Source organism: Convolutriloba macropyga, chromosome 8, assembly GCF_964194025.1.
Source record: "Convolutriloba macropyga chromosome 8, txConMacr16.3, whole genome shotgun sequence".
Lineage (NCBI taxonomy): Eukaryota > Metazoa > Xenacoelomorpha > Acoela > Convolutidae > Convolutriloba > Convolutriloba macropyga.
In genome coordinates, this window is record NC_134475.1 from 12,363,202 (window position 1) to 12,382,016 (window position 18,815).

General features: G+C 38.9%; 3 protein-coding genes across 3 annotated transcripts in view; all 3 read right to left on the minus strand.

Annotated features, from left to right (window-relative positions):
• The window catches only part of LOC142344474 (calmegin-like), a 149,643-nt gene that overhangs the window by 39,514 nt on the left and 91,314 nt on the right, over window positions 1-18,815 (minus strand). The window contains exons 2-3 of the mRNA XM_075396133.1: window positions 12,013-12,161; window positions 8,507-8,622 (exon numbers count right to left, since the gene is read on the minus strand). Coding sequence (XP_075252248.1) covers window positions 8,507-8,622; window positions 12,013-12,147 — 251 coding nt within the window. The 5' untranslated portion in view covers window positions 12,148-12,161. The remainder of the gene's footprint in view (window positions 1-8,506; window positions 8,623-12,012; window positions 12,162-18,815) is intronic.
• On the minus strand, window positions 12,798-14,315 carry LOC142344476 (histone H2A-like). The gene is made up of 2 exons (XM_075396135.1): window positions 13,882-14,315; window positions 12,798-13,160 (listed from the first exon to the last, which is right to left on the minus strand). The coding sequence occupies exons 1-2, from the start codon at window positions 14,209-14,211 to the stop codon at window positions 13,056-13,058; spliced, it is 435 nt and encodes a 144-aa protein (XP_075252250.1). The 5' UTR covers window positions 14,212-14,315; the 3' UTR covers window positions 12,798-13,055.
• Window positions 14,380-18,815, minus strand: part of LOC142344475 (vesicle-associated membrane protein 7-like) — a 10,356-nt gene continuing 5,920 nt past the window's right edge. The window contains exons 5-8 of the mRNA XM_075396134.1: window positions 18,037-18,142; window positions 17,452-17,519; window positions 17,286-17,378; window positions 14,380-14,678 (exon numbers count right to left, since the gene is read on the minus strand). Of these exons, the coding sequence (XP_075252249.1) occupies window positions 14,616-14,678; window positions 17,286-17,378; window positions 17,452-17,519; window positions 18,037-18,142 (330 nt within the window). The 3' untranslated portion in view covers window positions 14,380-14,615. The remainder of the gene's footprint in view (window positions 14,679-17,285; window positions 17,379-17,451; window positions 17,520-18,036; window positions 18,143-18,815) is intronic.

Sequence of the window (18,815 nt, forward strand, 5' to 3'; positions counted from 1 at the left end):
TGCTAAGTACAAGACTATGTTGATTGATTTGTTCTCTTACGTATAAGTATTGGATGCAGTTTCTCATGTGGTGCACGTTTTGTCGTAACGCCTTGAATTCCTGATACAACATAGAATTTTTCATTGTTTTGGATTGTTATTTGTTCAACATGATCGGTTAGGTATTGAAGATAAGCCATTGCTTGTCTGATGTTTTTCTGGTTTCTAGCGACTCTTTTGTCGCATCCTCCAAACACTGATTTGATGAAGCATAGTAATTTGTCGCCTGTTCCTATTCCAATTCCCAGCACTGCGGCTGCTGCTGCGGCAGCCGCACCGCGGGGTTGTCTTTGCAGTGTTGTAGAAGTTTGACTGTTTGCTCTTAGTAGTCTGTTCATTTCCAATTTGAGGTTTCCAATGTCGTGTTGGGCCTGTTGGTTTTCTATCATTGTTTGTTGCGCTATCCAGTGGAGTCCTGCTGTCGAGTCAGTCATATTTGTGAAGTTCAATGGGCATCCATAATTTTCTGAAGTCCACATTTTGTCTATCTCTTTTGTCAGGTTGATCAGTTTGTCTTCCACTGTTTTGTTATAAATTGGGTAGGGGACCAGGATTTAAGTTTTGACAAATTTTTCTGTCAATAGAATTTTCTGATGAAGGTTAAATAATACTCAATCTTTTGTTGCCACCGATGGTTGGTTCGTTTTCATCAAGGGTAAAAGTTGTAGTAAAAATAGTACGATATTGAGCATTTTGCTAACTAGGCTTGTTTGTGAAATTGAATTAGAGTCTTTGTGCGACCGATTTTGAGGTACAAACTTTTGGAAAATGATTTGAGCTGTGTCTTTTTTCCTTTTACATAAGGATTTTTTTTGGAGTGTTTTCATTGGTTGGTGACGTATCTAATGTGTATGTATAATAGAGAATTGGTGCTCAATTCCTATTGGCTGTTATCTTCGAAGCCAAAAGTTTGGTGAAGGTTTCCGTTGATCTCGCGACGGTGAAGTGTTAGCTGAACAATTCTTCGTCTGTTTTGAAGCGTTGGGCCAAGGTCCGCTAGTTCTCTGTTGGATACTCTTTGAGGAAGTGGTGAAGATGTTCTTGGGTTGTCGTGTTGAGCAATAGCACTATTGCTCTCGTTATTTTCAATTTGAGAAATGGTGCCTCCTATAAGGGAGTGCTCATTGTTCTCGTCGGATCTCGGTTGTTGGACATCATCGCTTGAGGTTTTATTGTTGTAAATATCGTTGATCGAGTTGGTCCGGTATAAAGTTTCGCCTGTAGTGTCTAACATTGGGGGCGTGTAGACGGGGCTATTAACGTCATCAAATAGATCGCCAAGATTTTCAGATGAATCGAACGTGAAGTCATTGAGACTCTGGTTTTGCGACTGTGAGCTTGTTGCTTGTGAGTCTGCAATGCTCTCATCGTGATCAGTTTCTGTTGTATCAATTGTCAGGTTTGGGTGTGGGATGTGGTCAAGTGGGAATTAAGTTATTACTTTTACCTGTTCTTCCTTTGCTTTTTCTGACGGTTGCAAGAGGTTATATAGCAAGTTTTCTCGGGCCAATGCCAGATGATCATTTCTGCGAAGGTTGTATCGTCGATTTGAGCCAAAACGACTGTAGGACGGTAAGAAGTTTGAGTTGTTTGAGAAGACGTAGTCTCCTGTATCAATTGATTCTGGTGTTTCTTACGTGTTTGCGCTTGGAACTGAGCCTTCCACGAAGAATGCATCTTGGTCAAACGTCGGTTCGTGTGTCATATCATGAAATTGTATTGGCGGCTCTTCAGAAGAAAAATTAGCTGTTTGGATGTTTGAGTTGAAAGAAACTGACTGGACATCTGGTGTTGTTATGGGTAGCTGCATGTTGTCTTCGTTAATGTGGTGCCTGACTTGGTTGTCGAACAGCTGTGGTTCTCTCTCTCCTTCTGATATGGTGGGATCTGCTTCAAAGTTTTCGGGGTCTACATGTTCGAGTTCTTCTACTTGATATTGAGGTTTCACAGGTCGAAGTCGCATTCGATGGATACATTGCGTGTAATTTGTGTTGGTTTTGCGTACAATGTAGTTTGCATTCGTGAGCACTTTTTCTACTCTGTATAATGGTATCCACCTGCTTTGCTGTTTATTCATCACTGCTACTTGTGTTGTGCTTTTTGGGTCAAGGATCAGGCAGTATGATTTGGGTTTTAGTGGTGTGGCGTTGGCTTTTCTGTCATAGTACTGTTTATATTTCAGATAAGACGAGATAAGGTTGTCTTTTACGCTGGAGAAAAGCTCCGTAGTTTTGTCTTGTAGCTCTTTAATGCAGTCGTATTTTGGGTGAGACTCCCATAATTTTGTATTCTGAAATCTGAGGTCCAAAGGATTTATCGGTGTTCTGCCCTGAAAGACGTCAGATGGCGTGCACCCAAGAGCTGGTGCAAATGTTGTGTTGTGTATGAATACTGCAATGTCACCGTATCTATGCCAGTCCGAGGAAGTTTGGTTTTTGTTAATTCGCAAGATTTGTTTGAGCGGTGCGTGGTTTCTTTCAAGTAAGCCAATGGTTTGCGCATGTTTCAGTGTGCAATCTTTGAGCTCTACCTCCAATAGGTTTGCTAGTTCGCTCATTAATTCGTATGTAAACGCAGTTCCAAGGTCACATATGATTCTTGAGGGAATGTAGGAGTGTCTCAGAAAAATTGAGACAAGGGCTCGTACTACGATGTCTGCGTCGCCTTTCATAAGAGGTGTGGCGAAAAGGTACTTTGGGAACACGTCAATACCTGAGAGAATGTACGTGTAGGGAGAAGGGTGCATCTTTCCCACCAGATCTATTAGTAAAAGGTCTGCTGGGAAGTTTTGCAGAGACGAAAGTGGTTGTAATGGAGGTTTCAATGCAGATGTTGGTGCTGGTTTTGTTTGCAAGCATGTGAGACAGTTTCTGATATATTCTGTTAGGCGTTCAGTGAAGTTCGGGCAGTAAAATCGTTTTCTGAATTCTGCTATTGTCAGTGAGACTCCTTTGTGCCCACTCCAAACACTGTTATGAATTCTGTAGAGTACTTCCTTCTATAAGTGCGACGGGACGCAATATTGTTTAATAAATTGGTTTGCAGTGTGGTTATAGAACTTGCGATGAAGGACGCCCTCTGTTATCGATAGTCTTGGGAACTGCTTGAGATACTTTTTTAGGTCACTGGATAGATATTGTCCTGTAGTCGGTAAACCTCTCTCAAACCAGAGCAGTACCCGTTTGATATATTTGTCTTGTTGTTGTTCGGCACGCAGGTCTAAAGGTCCGTGCCCATGAGTGATGAATTCATCCAAAGGGTTTTGTTCATGCATGACGTTTATTTGTTGCGTTGCAGGTGCAAGAATTTGCAGTTGAACGTCAGCTCGAACATTCATAGGATCTTCTCCGCTGGTTTGTTTTCTCTCAAGTAAGTATGTTTTCATAATTTTGGTGGTATCGTCATTTTCTGAGCTGCTCAGATAACTGATTGAATTGTCAGGTGTATCTGCTGCTGTGTTGATTTCGATTTCGTGCATCGGTATGCGTGAGTTGATGCGTAGCTCGAGCTTCTCTTTCGGGTGTATTCTCGACAGATAGTCCGCTGCTAAATTGGCTTTTCCGGGTATGTGTCCCAGTATGATGTCGAAGCTGAGTACATGATCGAGAGCATTCCAAAGTGTTGGCGGTATGATTTTTGTTTGCAAGAACCTGGTTACTGATCTGTTGTCTGTCAAAATGAGAATTGGTTTTTTACATCCCCATATAATATTTGAAAAGGTATCTAGGGCAAAGTGAACTGCGAGGAATTCTTTCGCATATATCGAAAGTTTGAGTTGGTTTGGGTGGAAAATTCTAGATCCAAAACTGTCGCGTGCATAAATTTTCAGTTCCTGATTATCATCATTTGTTGTGTAGTCTTCTATCATTAGTACGTATCCGGCTGCGTAAAAGGATGCATCGGCCATTATTACATATTGCTGGTCAACCTTGGGTAATCTGAGTGAAAGGTCGCAGGCTGTTCTTAGATCATTTGTGAGCTTTTCCAGCATAACTTGGTGTTCTTCTTCTATCACGAAATTGGTGTCTTTCTTAAGTAGACGATAGAACGGTAAAAGTTTTTCAGCAAGTTCAGGGATAAAGGCTTTAGAAAATTGAAAAAATCCGATCATTCGTTTGACTTGTTTTGGGTTTCGCGGCATTCTGAATGTTTTCAAAAAAAGGTTGTAATCTTCCGTGTAATTGGTGTGAGACCCTCAGAGGTTATCGTATTACGAAGGAATTGTATTTCTCTGAGTCCAAATGCGCATTTGTCTGTTGCGAGTTTCATTCCCGATTCTCGGATGCATGTAAAGACTGCTCGAAGTTTTTCCAACATGTCGTTTGTGTCATGTGCTCCGATGCCAATGTCGTCGACGTACTGAAAGCATTTATCCGCTGTTATCACGGGGTCCAGGTTTTGACGCATGAATGAGCTAAAGGCGCTGACACTTCTGCTTAGTCCCTGTGCTAGTCTTTGAAAAGCATATGTTCTCGATGCGAAGTTGCGAAGTTGAAGGCCAGTAACTGTACTGATTGTTCATCTGGCATTGGTACAGAGAAGTAGCCGTGGCTGCCATCCATGTTGCAAAAGAGTTTCTTGTCGGCTAAGTGGGTTCCCGCATCTGCTAGTGTAGCTATCGGGAAGTTGTTATTGTTGTAGTCGTTTCTAATGAGATGGTTTATTTTTCTTAGATCTACTAATATTCTGAGCTTCCCGTTTGGCTTCCGTTTTGCAAATATTGGAGATGAGTAGCGGCTGAAGGGGAACGTTGTTATGACTCCGTAGTACTGGAGAAGGGCTAGTTCAACAAGCAAATTGTCTTTGAGATGGATTGAAATTCTTTGAGTTTTTGAGTATACAGGTCTGTTTGTGTCTGGTGTCAATTTGACTGAGAATTTGTGAGTGTAGCCAATATCAAGGCGGTGCCTTGTGAATATGTCATTGAATTCGATTAGAAGCTGTTCTGTTCTTTCTTTATCTTTGTCAGAGAGTACGCTGTCGCTCCATTTGAATGCGTTAAGAAAAGTTTTCCTCTCTTCGTTTTTTGAGAGTAGTTGAATTGCTTCAAGATTTTTAAATTTAACAAGTTCGTCATATATGCGTTTTTCAACTTCACTCATCTTGGATGTGTCGGGATTGGTTTCTGGGGTCGGAAACCAGAATCCGTTTTCGTGTTTTATTGTTATATGATTTATTTCGCCTTTTGCTGTTCTCTAGAGATTTTTCTATTTGCTTTATTGTTTTCTTTGAGTCGCTTAATGGGAGAAGTTTTGGCTCAAGTGGTATCAGGTAGCGTGCTTGCTCTGGTGTGATGATTTCGAATGTTGCTACTGGAGAGTCTTGTCTAATGTGCAGTGGAACTTCTGTTGTATCGATTGCAAGTAGGGTGGTAGTTTTGTTTTTTGTAAGTTTGTCAAGCGTGCTTGTTAGACCAAGGCCCAGTTTTTCAAATTTGACAGTAGGCTCTACGAGTCCAATTTGTTCTTGTGCATCAGTTTCCTCCGATGGGATTAGTTCCAGGGATTTTTGTTCCCCAGGTGATAGCGTATAGGTTGTTTTGGTTTTGAGCATGATTTTTTTCGGCTGTTGAGACATTTTTGTTTGTTGTTGCCTTTTATGTGCATTAGATTTAGCTGAAAAGTAAATTCTGGTGTTTGGAGTAGTCTGTTGTGGGCATCAATAATAATCTCATTTTTATCAAAGAAGGGAAAGCCAAGAAGGATAGCGGAAAGAGTTTCAAACACCATGAACTGTTCCTCAAATTGTAAGTGGCCAATTTTGAATGTCAGTTGGACTGTAAAAAAATGGGTGATTGGTGTAGGAAAGCTGTAGAAACGTTTATTTCAGGAGGATTTGTCTTTTCTGGTTTTTGGTAGAGGTTTCCGCTTATTTTATCAAAATGTTTCTTTGAAATGGCGCTGCTGAATGCTCGTGTCTGCTACTGCTTTCATTATTAATGTTTCGAACTGCAGAGGTATTATGAATACATTTTCGCTATAGTTTGTCATGCTATCTGGTATATGTTGTAGAAAAACATGCAGGTTATTTAGTTTTTTGATTGCTGATTGAATGGCATGTTTCCATCGCGGTATGCTGGTTGACGTTCTGGACAATCTCGGGCAGTGTGCTCATTGCTAGCACATGTTCTGCAACATGTTCTCATTGGTGTAGGAGATCTTTCGGTACGTCCATTACTTCGGTCGTTTCGTTGGAAGTTTGACCTTCCTCTCGAATAATTTCCTCGACCTCTGAAAGCTTCCACAGTTACGTCCTCTGCTGTTGTAGTTGTTACTGTATCCTCGGCCATTTTGGTTTCCATTATACTGGTATGTTTGTCTGTTGTTGTTGTAGCCTCTGTAGTTATTTCCTCTTCTGTAGCTAGGGTACTGAGTACTCTCCACGCGCTGATGCGGTGGCTGTGCTACTTGCATTGATGCTATGCCTGCGGCCATTATGCTTTCTATGGCTTGGGCCACAACAGGGTTTCCTGATGCGTTTAGTGTATTGAATGCCGTGGTGTATTGTGGTTCGAAGTTTATCTGATCAATTCTGACTCGTCGTTTGATGATAGCGCATAGTTCGTTTACAGTGATGTTGTCATTCTCTTTCAGCAACACTTTCTTGTACTTGAAGGGCATGCCTTGAATGAATTGTTCTCTTATTCGTCTTGTTCTTTCGTCAGTGCGGTCTATGTGAGCTGCAGGATCGTCCACAATTGCTAGGTTGGCGAGGCGTTGCAGATCTGTGAGGAAGTCATCTGGTTGTTCTTTCACTGGATCAAACTTTCTCGATTGCAGATCGAGCTCAAAGTTTCTTCTTTGGTCTGCTCCTGCATATCGGTTGCGTAGTTGTTCAAGCGAATCGTCTAGATCGTTTCTTGTGTTTTCGGCGAGTCGAAGGTAATAGTTGAGTGCATTACCGGCTAAGTTTAGGTGAAGATATCTTGCACGTTGGTGGTTCGCTTCAGGAATTCTAGATACAGCAATGCTTGCTCTCAGTAGTCCTTCAAATTCAGGCCAGTTTTTGTTTGGTAGTCCTGAGAACCTTTTCAGATGTACGTGAGGCGGACTTGGATCTGCCATTTTCTTTTAGTCAGTTCGTTGTTGAAGTGTTTTTGTGGAAAGAGCAATTTGTGCGCTTCTCCAATTTAGCTGTGTCAGAGTTTGCAGTTTAGGCTATTTGGTTGGTCTTTTTTGTTCTTCGCAGCAAGTTTTTGACTTACTTTTCTGTCGATTGTTTTGTCGTTGAAGAATACGAACGGGTTTCTAGGATGATAGCCTTCCAACAGTGTCATAGAAGTATTGTTGTGGCTTGCGTTGTATTTTCTCTTTGCTAGCAAAACAAATAGGTTGATGCTCAAATAATTTTGAATGGGTAAAGTTGGTTTGTGCTTGTGGTTCGGTTAATTTCTCGAATTCGGTAGTTTTGAAAGAAATTGAAAAGTTCTGAGTTTTTTGTAATACGGATCCGTTTGATATCGGTTTGATTGTCTTCTTGTGCGATAAAATAAAGGCTAATTCCGGTGTTTGTTTTTCTAATGATCAAAAGATTGTAAGTTTTTCCGTTATTGGCTAATTCCATGAGTTGCAAATTTTTCTTTCTTTTTAACAGAAGTAAGCGTTCAACATCTCCGTCGCCATATGATAACTCTCTTTTTAGTTTGCTTCTACCTTTTCTATCTTTTTAGAGGCGGCTGTGTAGGTGCTAGTGCCAAGTGCTATATTGTATGAAGACGAGTTATCGTTGCAATATCCTTTCTAATAAAGGCTTTTAATTGCAAGTTTTTGCTAAGTGCTATTCGGAGCGCGGGTTCGGTAAAAACGCTCTTTTTCTGCTACAAGTTTTCAATTCAAGTAATTTAGTAAGCAACTGAACTGTACTGAGCAGAATCGTCTGTATGAATTTCAAGATAATAAATGCGTGCTGTATGAATTTACAAAAGTCTTTTTCAACCAATCAAAATTTAGCATCGTCATAGCATGTAAATGACAAACAGTAGAATAGTAAAAGCTAAATATGCCAAAAAGACAACCAGTTTGTCATAAGGACCGCAAGCGCCATGTTCATACGATACAAGTCAGTCCCCCATGTTTTTCATTTTGTACTTAGGATACCTTATGTGTGATCAGGTGTTTGAAGAAATACTTTTTTCAAATTTTAACAAATCAATTTAATGCCAAAAATTTTGGTTCGCTCCGTTAATCGAGGCTTTGATGGTATTCAACGAATGCCTCCAAAGTATGCGTCCACACATGGCAAATTCTATACGGACCATGACCCCCCCACCACCACAACCACAATACGCTACTCCCCCCCCCCCCTCCGTCGGCCATTAAATAGCGCATCTTGATGTATTTTTAAATTAGAAGTGCTCTTGGTGGTAAAAATAACATGAACCCTCAAAGCTGTGGGGTATTAAGGGAAAAGATCCGTTAATTCTAATAACAAGATAATGTTTTACTTAACTGTTGTCAAATAACCCTACCTTGATTTGAAGACACTTATGCTTCCCGCGTCAAAATGCTCGGCGAGGTAGCAGGCATCACTATTCACCTGCGGAGTCACGTACAGATTGTTAGGGTCAGCCTCAACAGTCGAGTCCTATTCAAAAGACAAGTATACACTTCAATGTATAAAAAGTGAATATACAAGGTGTTATGTCGTGTAAAGTAGTGTCAACGATTTCTAATTGACACTATTTTTCTTACCTAAGTCGCAATTTGATTCCACGTAATAAGCAATTAATTGATTTAGTAAAATCGACATAGTATATCATCGAACCCTGTTTGAGGTAGAAATACAAGAGTTGCATCAAATGCGGAGAGGATGGTCACATTTACGTTCTAATGAGAATAAGATACTAAAGGGGCTAATGTTTTACTAACAAGATAACATTAAAATTCAACAATCATCATTAACAAAAAATCCTATTGCTACCATGATGTTAAAGGAGCTCATCGAATATCTTCATGAAGCGTCAAACAAGAAGGCACGCTTCGTGAAGGCGTCAAACAAGCCTTTTCCCGACAAACTGCATTAAAAACATAACCGACCAACGTCGGGCGAACAACTCTCAAACAACCGGCCGGCGAGCAGTTGGCTCCGTCAGTAGCCAGCAACGGCTTAGTGAGGCTAGCTTTAGTTTAATTGAAGGGGCGCGAGGTGAGCGCAGCGGGGGGGGGGGGGGGGGAGAGTGGAACTGTAGTAGAGGATCTTTGGCTGCAGGGAGCCCTTACATCCTGAAAAAAGTGCAGAAGGTGAGGAATGGTGGGGGGGGGGGGGGGGCTGATGTGGGGAATCAATTTCTAAGAATCACCCTTCACGCAATAAGTGTAAGTCTCCAAAACAGTCTCCGTGAATCGCATACTTGGAAACTAGTGAGCTTAAATGCTCTAAGATCACTTAATGCCCGCTGGGCGCTACCTATTTTTCCCGTTTTATAGGATGAAAAGTCGAATGGGTCACACAAAAAAGTGGGTCGAGCAAAAAATCGCATAAATATGACCTAATAAAATTGCTACAAATTGCTAGATTCTTTTGAGAGCAATCAATAACAAAATATAGTTGATAATAAACTTCCTATGACTTGGAGGTAATCAAAAAAAGGATCCAAAGTATCCGAAAACAAGCTATCGCACTTTTGCTTCAATGTGGAAAAATTGCCAACTCTCAAGAAAAGCTGTTAGGATTACGTAGAAACCCGATACGAATGAAACGCTAAGATATTCGAAAATATATATTCCAAAAACCACAAGCCGGATCTCAATAATTATTACTAGCTTGTTCGCGAGCATTTACTCATCAACTTTTTAAAATGCAAATGACTAATACGAATTAAGTTCAGGATGACACCAGCTTGTATGCTCCAAGGCAACGCAGGGATCAATATTTATTATCAAAAAAATATCAAGTCACAATCTAACATAAATCGACTAATGTCGACCGAACGGTTCTCGAAGGGCCCATTTAATTCGGGGGGGGGGGTGAAGACTAGATAACCTTGTGGGTGCAAAAATTCGACAGCGAAGCTGTACAAAGCCGCGAACGCCCGGATGGCTATCTACGCTCTTACCCACTCAGCTATAACGTTACCTACCTAATTTACAATCACCTTTATATTAGCCACAGGCTAGATACCTGAATGAGTGCAATTCAGATCACGCAAAAATAAAGAAGTCTCACTTGAAAAAGTCACGAGAAAGCGAGCGAAGGAATGTTCTAGAACAAAAGCCCACAACGGTCAAGTGAAATAAAAGGATGAGGCCTGTAAAAACGTTTGCTGGGAAACGATGACTGCTAGTCCTGGTATTTTTGTCTCGAAAACATTTTGTTTGAGCAAGGCAATAGCTATAAATGATTGGTACATAAATCATTTACCCTAGTGCTTCACAATTTGTTTTTCCTGTTTTTTCTTCTGAAATGAGCGCAATTGGACAATTTCGGGGCCCGCTCAATTTAATTACAGTCTTCTACATGGGGGTATAGTAGCTTGGTAAGACGTCCTTGGATCATTATCGAACATCACTAGTCTTAGTAAAACAAAAAAAATTCGGTGCACGGCACACTTTTGATTAACTTTTAGTAGTGAACTGCCTCAAAATAAGTTAGCTGCTTTAATTATGAGAGAGCAATTTGTGTTACTCAAAAATCAAGTCAAGCATTACAAAAGTCAACCTGAAGCGAGTGAATAAATATTCTAAAGCAAAACGGACAAGCAAAGAATCTGCATAAAAAGGACACAAACATGACAAAAATTGCGTCAAAACTACGTTTGAGATCAGTTAAAAACCAATGCATTCCCATAGCAAATGTGGAGTTCATTCAACTCCAGCGCCTTAACAATATAAAACATACCCGGTAGATTGCCGGAAAATAGCCGCCGTTGATTCCCATAACTCTATTGGGATTGAAAGAAAAGAAAATATCGACAAAATTGATTTTTGTATAAAAACATATTTAAGTGCGATTTATTTTGATGTCATTTCGTAATTGAACATACTTCTGTCTCCTAGTGACAGGACACAGGGTCTAGTATCAATACCAATAAGCATTATAGATAGTAACTAAAACTTATGAGAACAAAGTTCAAGTACCGGGCATCTGAAACTGGGCTTTATGGGTTTAACCCGTTTCGATTTCTGACTTTGATTTTTTTATACTGACTATCTTCATTTTGAATTGCTTTGCTGAGCAGCTGCTGGTTAAAAGGACTTTGAGCAGAATGACAGAAGAGTGAAACTACCCTAGAAAAGTCAAAAAGATTTTACGCGAAATGTCGAAAAAGCGGCAAAATGGGTACAGCGAAAAAAAGTTCGACGAAGTAAAAAAACATAGCAGGGCAAGTCCTGACGTACAATTCAAAAAATTTTCATTGACTAAACAAAAAACTAGACCTAGAAGGGACTATGAATTGGGAAAACTTTCTAAAAAAATCAGATCAAAAAATTAAAAAAAAAACAGACAATCCATGTAAAAAAACCGCATGTGAACAAAAAAACATTAGCGAGAAATTGACATTTGTTTCAAACAAAAAACTAGGCCTAAAATGAACTATGAATGGATTGAGAAAACCATTTAGAAAAAAAATCCGATCCAAAAAGTCGAAAAACAGCAAAACTCACAATGAAATTGCCGCATGTGAACAAAAAAACCACAAGCGAAAAAAAGAGTATTTGTTCAAACACCGTTTTCTCACTCTACTTTAAAATTAGAGCGAAAAAAATTCACGCCGCAAAACCACTCGCTTTTTCGCTCCATTTCCTGTTTCGGCGTGACCAAAATCACTACTCCAATTTGACTTCAAAAATCATGAAAATGTGTGAACAGATCTTAAAAGACAGCGCCCCAATACAATTCCAATTCTTTGAATTGTAAAAAATAGGAGCGCTATAATAGCCTGCCGAGAAGATGAGGGCGGCTATGAATAACAAACCATTAATTAAATGGTTTTTCCGAAGTCTTTTAGCAGTAAACCCGAAGAATAGTCTGTACCTGTGGGGTGGTAGCTTGTTCAGCATCCTCAGCAAAAATGTGAAGACAATTGAAGCTCAGCATACAAAGAGTCATCAATACGAACACAGGTCTTCCGAAGTCGAACCGGCGACTTCTGTCGTCAAGTCCTCGCATAATTCAATTAATCTGAAATTGCACATTTTTGGAAAACGAAAAAGGAATCCGCATTCTCTACCTTCAATCCACCCACCCATCAAACTATTGCCCGCTGTAATATAACCAACTATAATCGATAATTTTACCGTCTCATTTTGGCATTCAGTCGTTGCAGCAGCAAGTGCGGCTTCTTGATAGACCGCTCACAAAACATCCATGTAAAAACTTTCGCTAGTTTGTTCACACAGACCTGATGACGTCTACTTATGGCAGAGATAAATCAAACATAAATCGACTAACGTCGTACGAATTTCTCAGGCCAGCTTGTTACTACATCTCTCAGGATCCCCCTTCATGTTAGCAACAGACTTTATTTCGGAATAGGACCAATTTAAGTCACGCGAAAAGTCACTTGTGAGCGACGAATGTTCTAGAACAAAATCGCAAAAACAGACAAGCGAAAATTTTGCATTAAAAAGGCACACATGTTTACAATATTTGATTCCATTTCGTTCGAGAGCAATCAATCACCGAATACAGCTCTAAAAAGAACAGTTTCTGAAAACACTGCTTGTCACAATTTCCCTCACATTAAGCGAAAATTCTGAAGGCAAGTTATTTGTCAAATGTCCCTGAAATTGTTTAGGTAACAATCTCAAAAACTTGGGTACAAACGTAAACTTGAATTTAAAAATAACTCAAAACATAACTCATCGAGAAATGACCGATAGCAAAAGTACAAATCTAACATAAACATAAAAACGCATGAGAAAAGTTAACTTAAATCAGACTCAGTTTGTGTTAAAAAACAGAAGGAAATCAAAACAAATCAATGCTATCAACTAGCTATCAAACAAGCCTCTCAGTTTACTATACACTTCACACATCACTCAAACTATCTTGTTTCATTGGATTTGTGACGACCCTTAGTACTCCTGGCTGCTAGCTGGTTTAGCCTTGCTCTGGCTTTTCTTAGGCAGAAGAACAGCCTGAATGTTGGGCAACACTCCACCCTGTGCAATGGTCACTCCCTGAAATTAAATAAAGCGTTTGGGTTAATCACCAATAATGTTGAGCACGTGTTAAGGAATCAACGTCTGCACCCGTTCTCAAGCTGTAATTGGACTGTGGGTAATAAAACTGCTAATTAGAGTCAAAGGCTAAAATTGGATATTTTCCGTTTGACCCAAGCTTAATGGGTGGATATTATTTGCAACACCCCCCCCCCCCCATTCAATGACACGTGCTCTGTAACTGAGGTTACATTAAGATTAATTGAATATCTATACATGTGCACATTCAGTAAGACAGTAATATATTAAGTCCCATAAAGTTGAAACGCAAGCAAAACTTCGCAAAAGTCATGCAATGCAAACGATCAACTAATTTCTCATTCGTTTCTCAATATCATTCGCAGATACCTGAAAGCCTAAATTTTTCTGCATGCTTACGATTTGAACTTCCAACTCAATTTAGAAATTTTTGAAACGTTTGCGTTACAATTTTATGGTTTATTCCATAACAGTAATTTCGGCAGCACGAAAAGCAGTTACGATTTGAACTACAGCAGCATAGTTAGCCCCATAAAGTTGCAATGCTATCTAACGTTTCAAAGGTCAAAGTTGAAAAAAATTACGTTCAGGTATCAGCACTTCGCTATTGATTTGTATGCCAGGAATTTTTTGAACGTCTGCTAGCGTTGCAACCTTATGGGACTAACTATATACATTCAGTTGCATGGAAGTTACTCACTTGTAGGAGTTTGTTCAGTTCCTCGTCATTGCGGATGGCCAGCTGCAGGTGTCGCGGAATCACTCTCGACTTCTTGTTGTCCTTGGCAGCGTTCCCCGCCAGTTCCAAGATCTCGGCAGTCAAGTATTCCAGAACCGCAGCCAAATACACAGGTGCACCCACTCCCACTCTCTCGCTGTAGTTGCCCTTCTTCAACAATCGGGTGATTCGACCCACTGGGAACTGCAGTCCTGCTCGGGAGGATCGGGTCTTCCTCTTTCCCATCCCGCCTGCCACCTTTCCGCCCTTAGCTCCAGTCAATCCACCGCTTTTGCCTTTTCCACCAGCCATTGTTATACTTCACAGTTCAATAGAAAACAGTTCGATTTAAAATGACAAATTGCAGGGTTAAAACGTGTTCTGCGCCAAAAAATCTGAAACATTGACCATAACTTAGAAACACAAAACAGACAACTATGCTCAATGTTCTAGCAATGCAACATTAATGGAAAAAGAAAAACTGAATCAAAATAAATTAGCTAACCGATCTATAAAAGATAAGAAATATAAATAATGAAAATAAATTTTGCAATAAAATAGAAAGACGTTTACTCAAATCAGAGGCACCGTTAGCTGCTAAATGATAAAGAATGAAATCGTGGTCAAGGAAATGAGGAAGATTCTGCAGCAGCACCGCAAGAGCGAATATTAATGGGCTAATGAGGGTATGAATGAATAAACAGGGAGGCCCTTGTTCACACACACTTGTGCCAATTGAAACCTCCACACGCTATTGTCATGATGAGATAGACGATAACCTAAAAAAGGGGAAATTTAAATAAACATACGAGTGACAAAAATGTTGGCAATGGATTTCGTAGAGATGTATTATCACTCGTCTGCTGAGAATGTATCATAGAAAAAAGTAACCAAATTTGTTAATGATCAATGGACAAAATGTTTTTTAAAAGGTGGCAGAATGCCAGCAAAAATAAGGCGATTGATTTTCAGATCTGCACCATCAAAGCAATGCCCTCAAGATAAGATCTGAAAAATAATCAATTTTTTTTTTACTTATCGCTATTATGTCCAAAACCCGATTTTCGTCGCAAAAGTAGAACATAAACCCACTACCGTCGGATTAATAGCTCTCGCAAGACAGGCGTGGCACACATGGTTAATTTTTTAAGGCGTGGCACACAGTTCTCTTTTTATGGGTGTGAAAAAATATGAGAAAGGTTTGCACCCGCAACCTCCCGGATGTTAACCTGCTATCGTAACCATATAATTTATGGTAGCAACAGAATTAGTTTCGGTATGAAAGCAATTACAAACAAAAACCGACTAATGGCGTACATATTGCTATTGAATGACAGGCTGGCATTTTAATTCAGGGGCTCTAGCCTAGATAAATTTTTCTTCATGGGTGCAAAAACCTCCTACGAGGGCGAGATTCGATCCCCATACCCCTGGATTATTCGACAGAAGCATTAGCCTCTCTGCTATCGGTCCCCTGTTATTTCCTTTTCTACAATCACGTTTATTCTACAAATTATACTTTAGAGTAAGGTGACAGCAATTGAGGTCAGAAATGAACAGGTCAAGCGTGAAAAAGTCACTAGAGATCGAAATAATGTTCTAGAACAAAAGGGGCAAAAAAGTGCCATATTTTTGCTACTAAACTCTATGGAGGCTACCGCTGGTCCTTATTTCCAATTAGTACAATGGCCTAAAAAAAACTAGTGCAAACAATGACATAGCAAATGTTATATCCCAACAAATGCATGGGAACGCATTTCGGGAAAAATAACACTTTTGTCAAATTTTGTTTACTGTTGGCTCACTTGTCCAATTTATTTCCACGATGATTTATACTATTCTAGTGCAGATGTTGAGAGCCAATTGGAACGCTTTATCGAGCAATCGACTAAATGAGACGATTAAAACGTCTCCTAGTTTAAACCATTAGTTTTGTTGTCTCTCTCATTAATATTTTTGATTGGTTTTTAATTAATTTAAGAATTATTACAAATATGAATTGATTTTTATTTAGTGGATCCTTTTAACTTCAGGATGATTAGATAGCAATTTTAGTAATTAAAAGGAGATTGTTCAATCATATTTTAAAAAAAATAATGAAAAGCGCTAGAGCAGAATATTTAATCAATATTTTCCGCATTGCTCAGCATCTTTTGAATCCTATGTTTAAATGTCTACTAATAATTACAGGAATGAAAGCATTAAAAGTAATCGAAGTTCCATTGTTTTAGTTTCTGAATTGTCCAACCTCACCATTTGGTATAATTTCATAGTCGCCTTCAGTCATTTTAGTAAATAAAATAATTTTGACCAAATCACAAAATTTGCGTATTTCGTTACTTTTATTTAATTTGCTTGCTTCACATACCATGTTTACTTCTTCTCTCCATAAAATATGCCAATTTTATAAATATCTCAACATAAGTTGGAGGTCTTGAGAGTTATAGGCTACTATACTGCAATTTTCCTCATAAAAAAACTGTCAATCATATTGTAAAGCGGAACCATCCAGTTACTCAATGTTCTGTCAAATCGTGAAACATAGCTGGCAAATTGCCAGAAAATAGCCGCAATAGCTTCATAGATCTGCAGTCTCAAAAAGAAGGTAAAAAAGACAGACCAAAAAAGAAACTTATTCTTTTCATTAGGGGCATTAGGGGATGATTAAATTTTGATTGAAAATCTGTATAACTTACTGCTGCCTCTATTAGCTGCTCTTAAATAACCTTCAATTAGAGTGGAAAGCACTCATTTGACTTTATCTCTGAATTAAAGCAAAGAAAAGTCAATTTAAGGAAGTCATTTTTAAGAGTGAGGTAAGTCACATGTGACCAAAAAATTAATCACGCGAATGAACAAAAAAACTGGCTCCACTGTGAGTGAAAAATTACGTCACACACGCAATTCAGTTGAAATTGCATGAACGAATGAACAAAAGCAGATTTGAAGTGGTTGTGACGTCATATGGTCGTAACAAAAATCGTGACGACGAAATGAAAAAACCAAGAGAAGGCCAATAACAGCCTCAGCTATCACTTCGCGGCTATTAAAAAAGTGGAAGACTTCAATGAGCGTTGAGAGTTTCTGTCAGACAAAACCTATTGAAATTGATATCAGTTTGAACAGTATCTATCTTTAGAATAAAAACGTTGCATAAAACTTTTATTTGGTTTGAAAATTTTCTGCAGGGGGCGGCGGAAAACTACTCCCTAAAGAATTACCAAGCCTCCTTGCTCTTTTGTAACTAATACAAACACACGATAATGTAAACATCAAATTCTGTAGTAGTTTATTCATAGAAAAGCTCAAAATATACATCACGACGGGTCGATTTCTAGTCCCACATATTACATTTGGGAAACGAAATACTAATTGAGAGTACTCACTATAACAATAACCACAGCAAGGATTGTGAGCTTGAAATTCCTCCAAAACATTACGCGTCTCAGGTCACGTGATCTTGTGTGAAAGTTCACAGACTGAAACCAGAATATATGCAATTAAAACGAAAAAATAAACAATTATAAAGTCGCCAATTCCAAACTGACTTACATCGTAACTGAGTTCCATAGATTTTTCCACCAATAGTTCTAGGCTTTCCCCACGTTCCGTTATGGTCTCTGAAAACAATGTCAATGCCAATCTACATACAATTTTGATTTTAGTCTTTCATTAAAAAAACTACCATTTGGAAGCATTCGACGAAGTAAGCTTAGAATGAAGAGGGCCAATGATAAATTCTTTCCCCTTTAAAAACTGGTCCTTGATAATTGATTTCCTCAATCGCATGGTCGTTTTATTTAATTGCACATAGAAGTCATTGTGAGCCAATAACGCGCTTGATCAAATTTATTTCAAAAAGGTATTGTAACAGAACCAAACAGATTCGCATTACCGGAAGAAAAGTTAGGAAAATATAGCTAGTCCCATAAAGTTGCAACGCTATCGTACGTTTCGAAGGTCAAAGTTCAAGTTTAAAACATTCAGAGATCAGCATTGTTCATTTGCATGTCGGGAATTTTTTGAATGTTCGCTTGCGTTGCACGTTTATGGGACTAACTATAATAATCAGTTCTCAACACTAAAAACCGCCTCTTATTTTGCATCATTTGTATATAGCTCAAGGGTCGGACATACCTATGTTCTGTATCATGATGCCTTTGACCTCTTCTGTCTGTTGTTGGATCTGGCGCATTTTCTCATCAACACGACTGTTCGGATCAGCACTCGCTGAGAAACGCTTCTGAAAAAAAAAACAAATTTCAGTGATTCTCAACTAAGTTAAGAACAAAATGGTATACAACTAAGTAAGCAATATAGCCAGCAGCTCGCCAAAATAGCTGCAAACTACGCGATATAGTATATAGATAACAGATAGAATGGAGTTGATGGAGTTACTGTGCATGATATACTGCTGTTTCAAAAACAAACGTTCTAGAAATGTCCTTTCAAAAAAATCAATTGCTTTAATTTATTTCAGTCAAAATGCAAAATATTAACATAAATCATTATTGAGTAGAAGTCCTAAATTCACCTTGAAAGGGGTTTAGAATAATCTTATGTGTTAAAAAGAAATTTAGATTGCTCAAGTCAATTATGTTAAAAAAATTACGCAATTCAACTTAAAACTCACGCCAATTAGTTTACGAAATGAAGTCACGAAAAGCAGCAAAAGAGCAATTGAAAAGCGGTAATGTCAGACGACAAAACAAAATTAAGAACAAAGAACACCTTAATATAGCTACACTAACCTTACAGCTTCGCATCTTTAACAAACACAATAACAGCTTATCCCTTTCAGCCACTATTAACGTTCATACCTAAGTAATATCCAAATCCTAATACCGCATTTGCTAACTCATATTTGGTTTTCCCGCTTTTTCATCCCATTTGCGCAACCCGTACGATTTCACACC

Bases quoted from the DNA above. Each gene is read 5' to 3' on its own strand.
- LOC142344476 (XM_075396135.1), bottom strand. From the start codon at position 14,211: ATGGCTGGTGGAAAAGGCAAAAGCGGTGGATTGACTGGAGCTAAGGGC. The intron at 13,161-13,881 runs GTGAGTAACTTC...ATTTAATTTCAG, and splicing joins AACTGAACAAACTCCTACAA to GGAGTGACCATTGCACAGGG.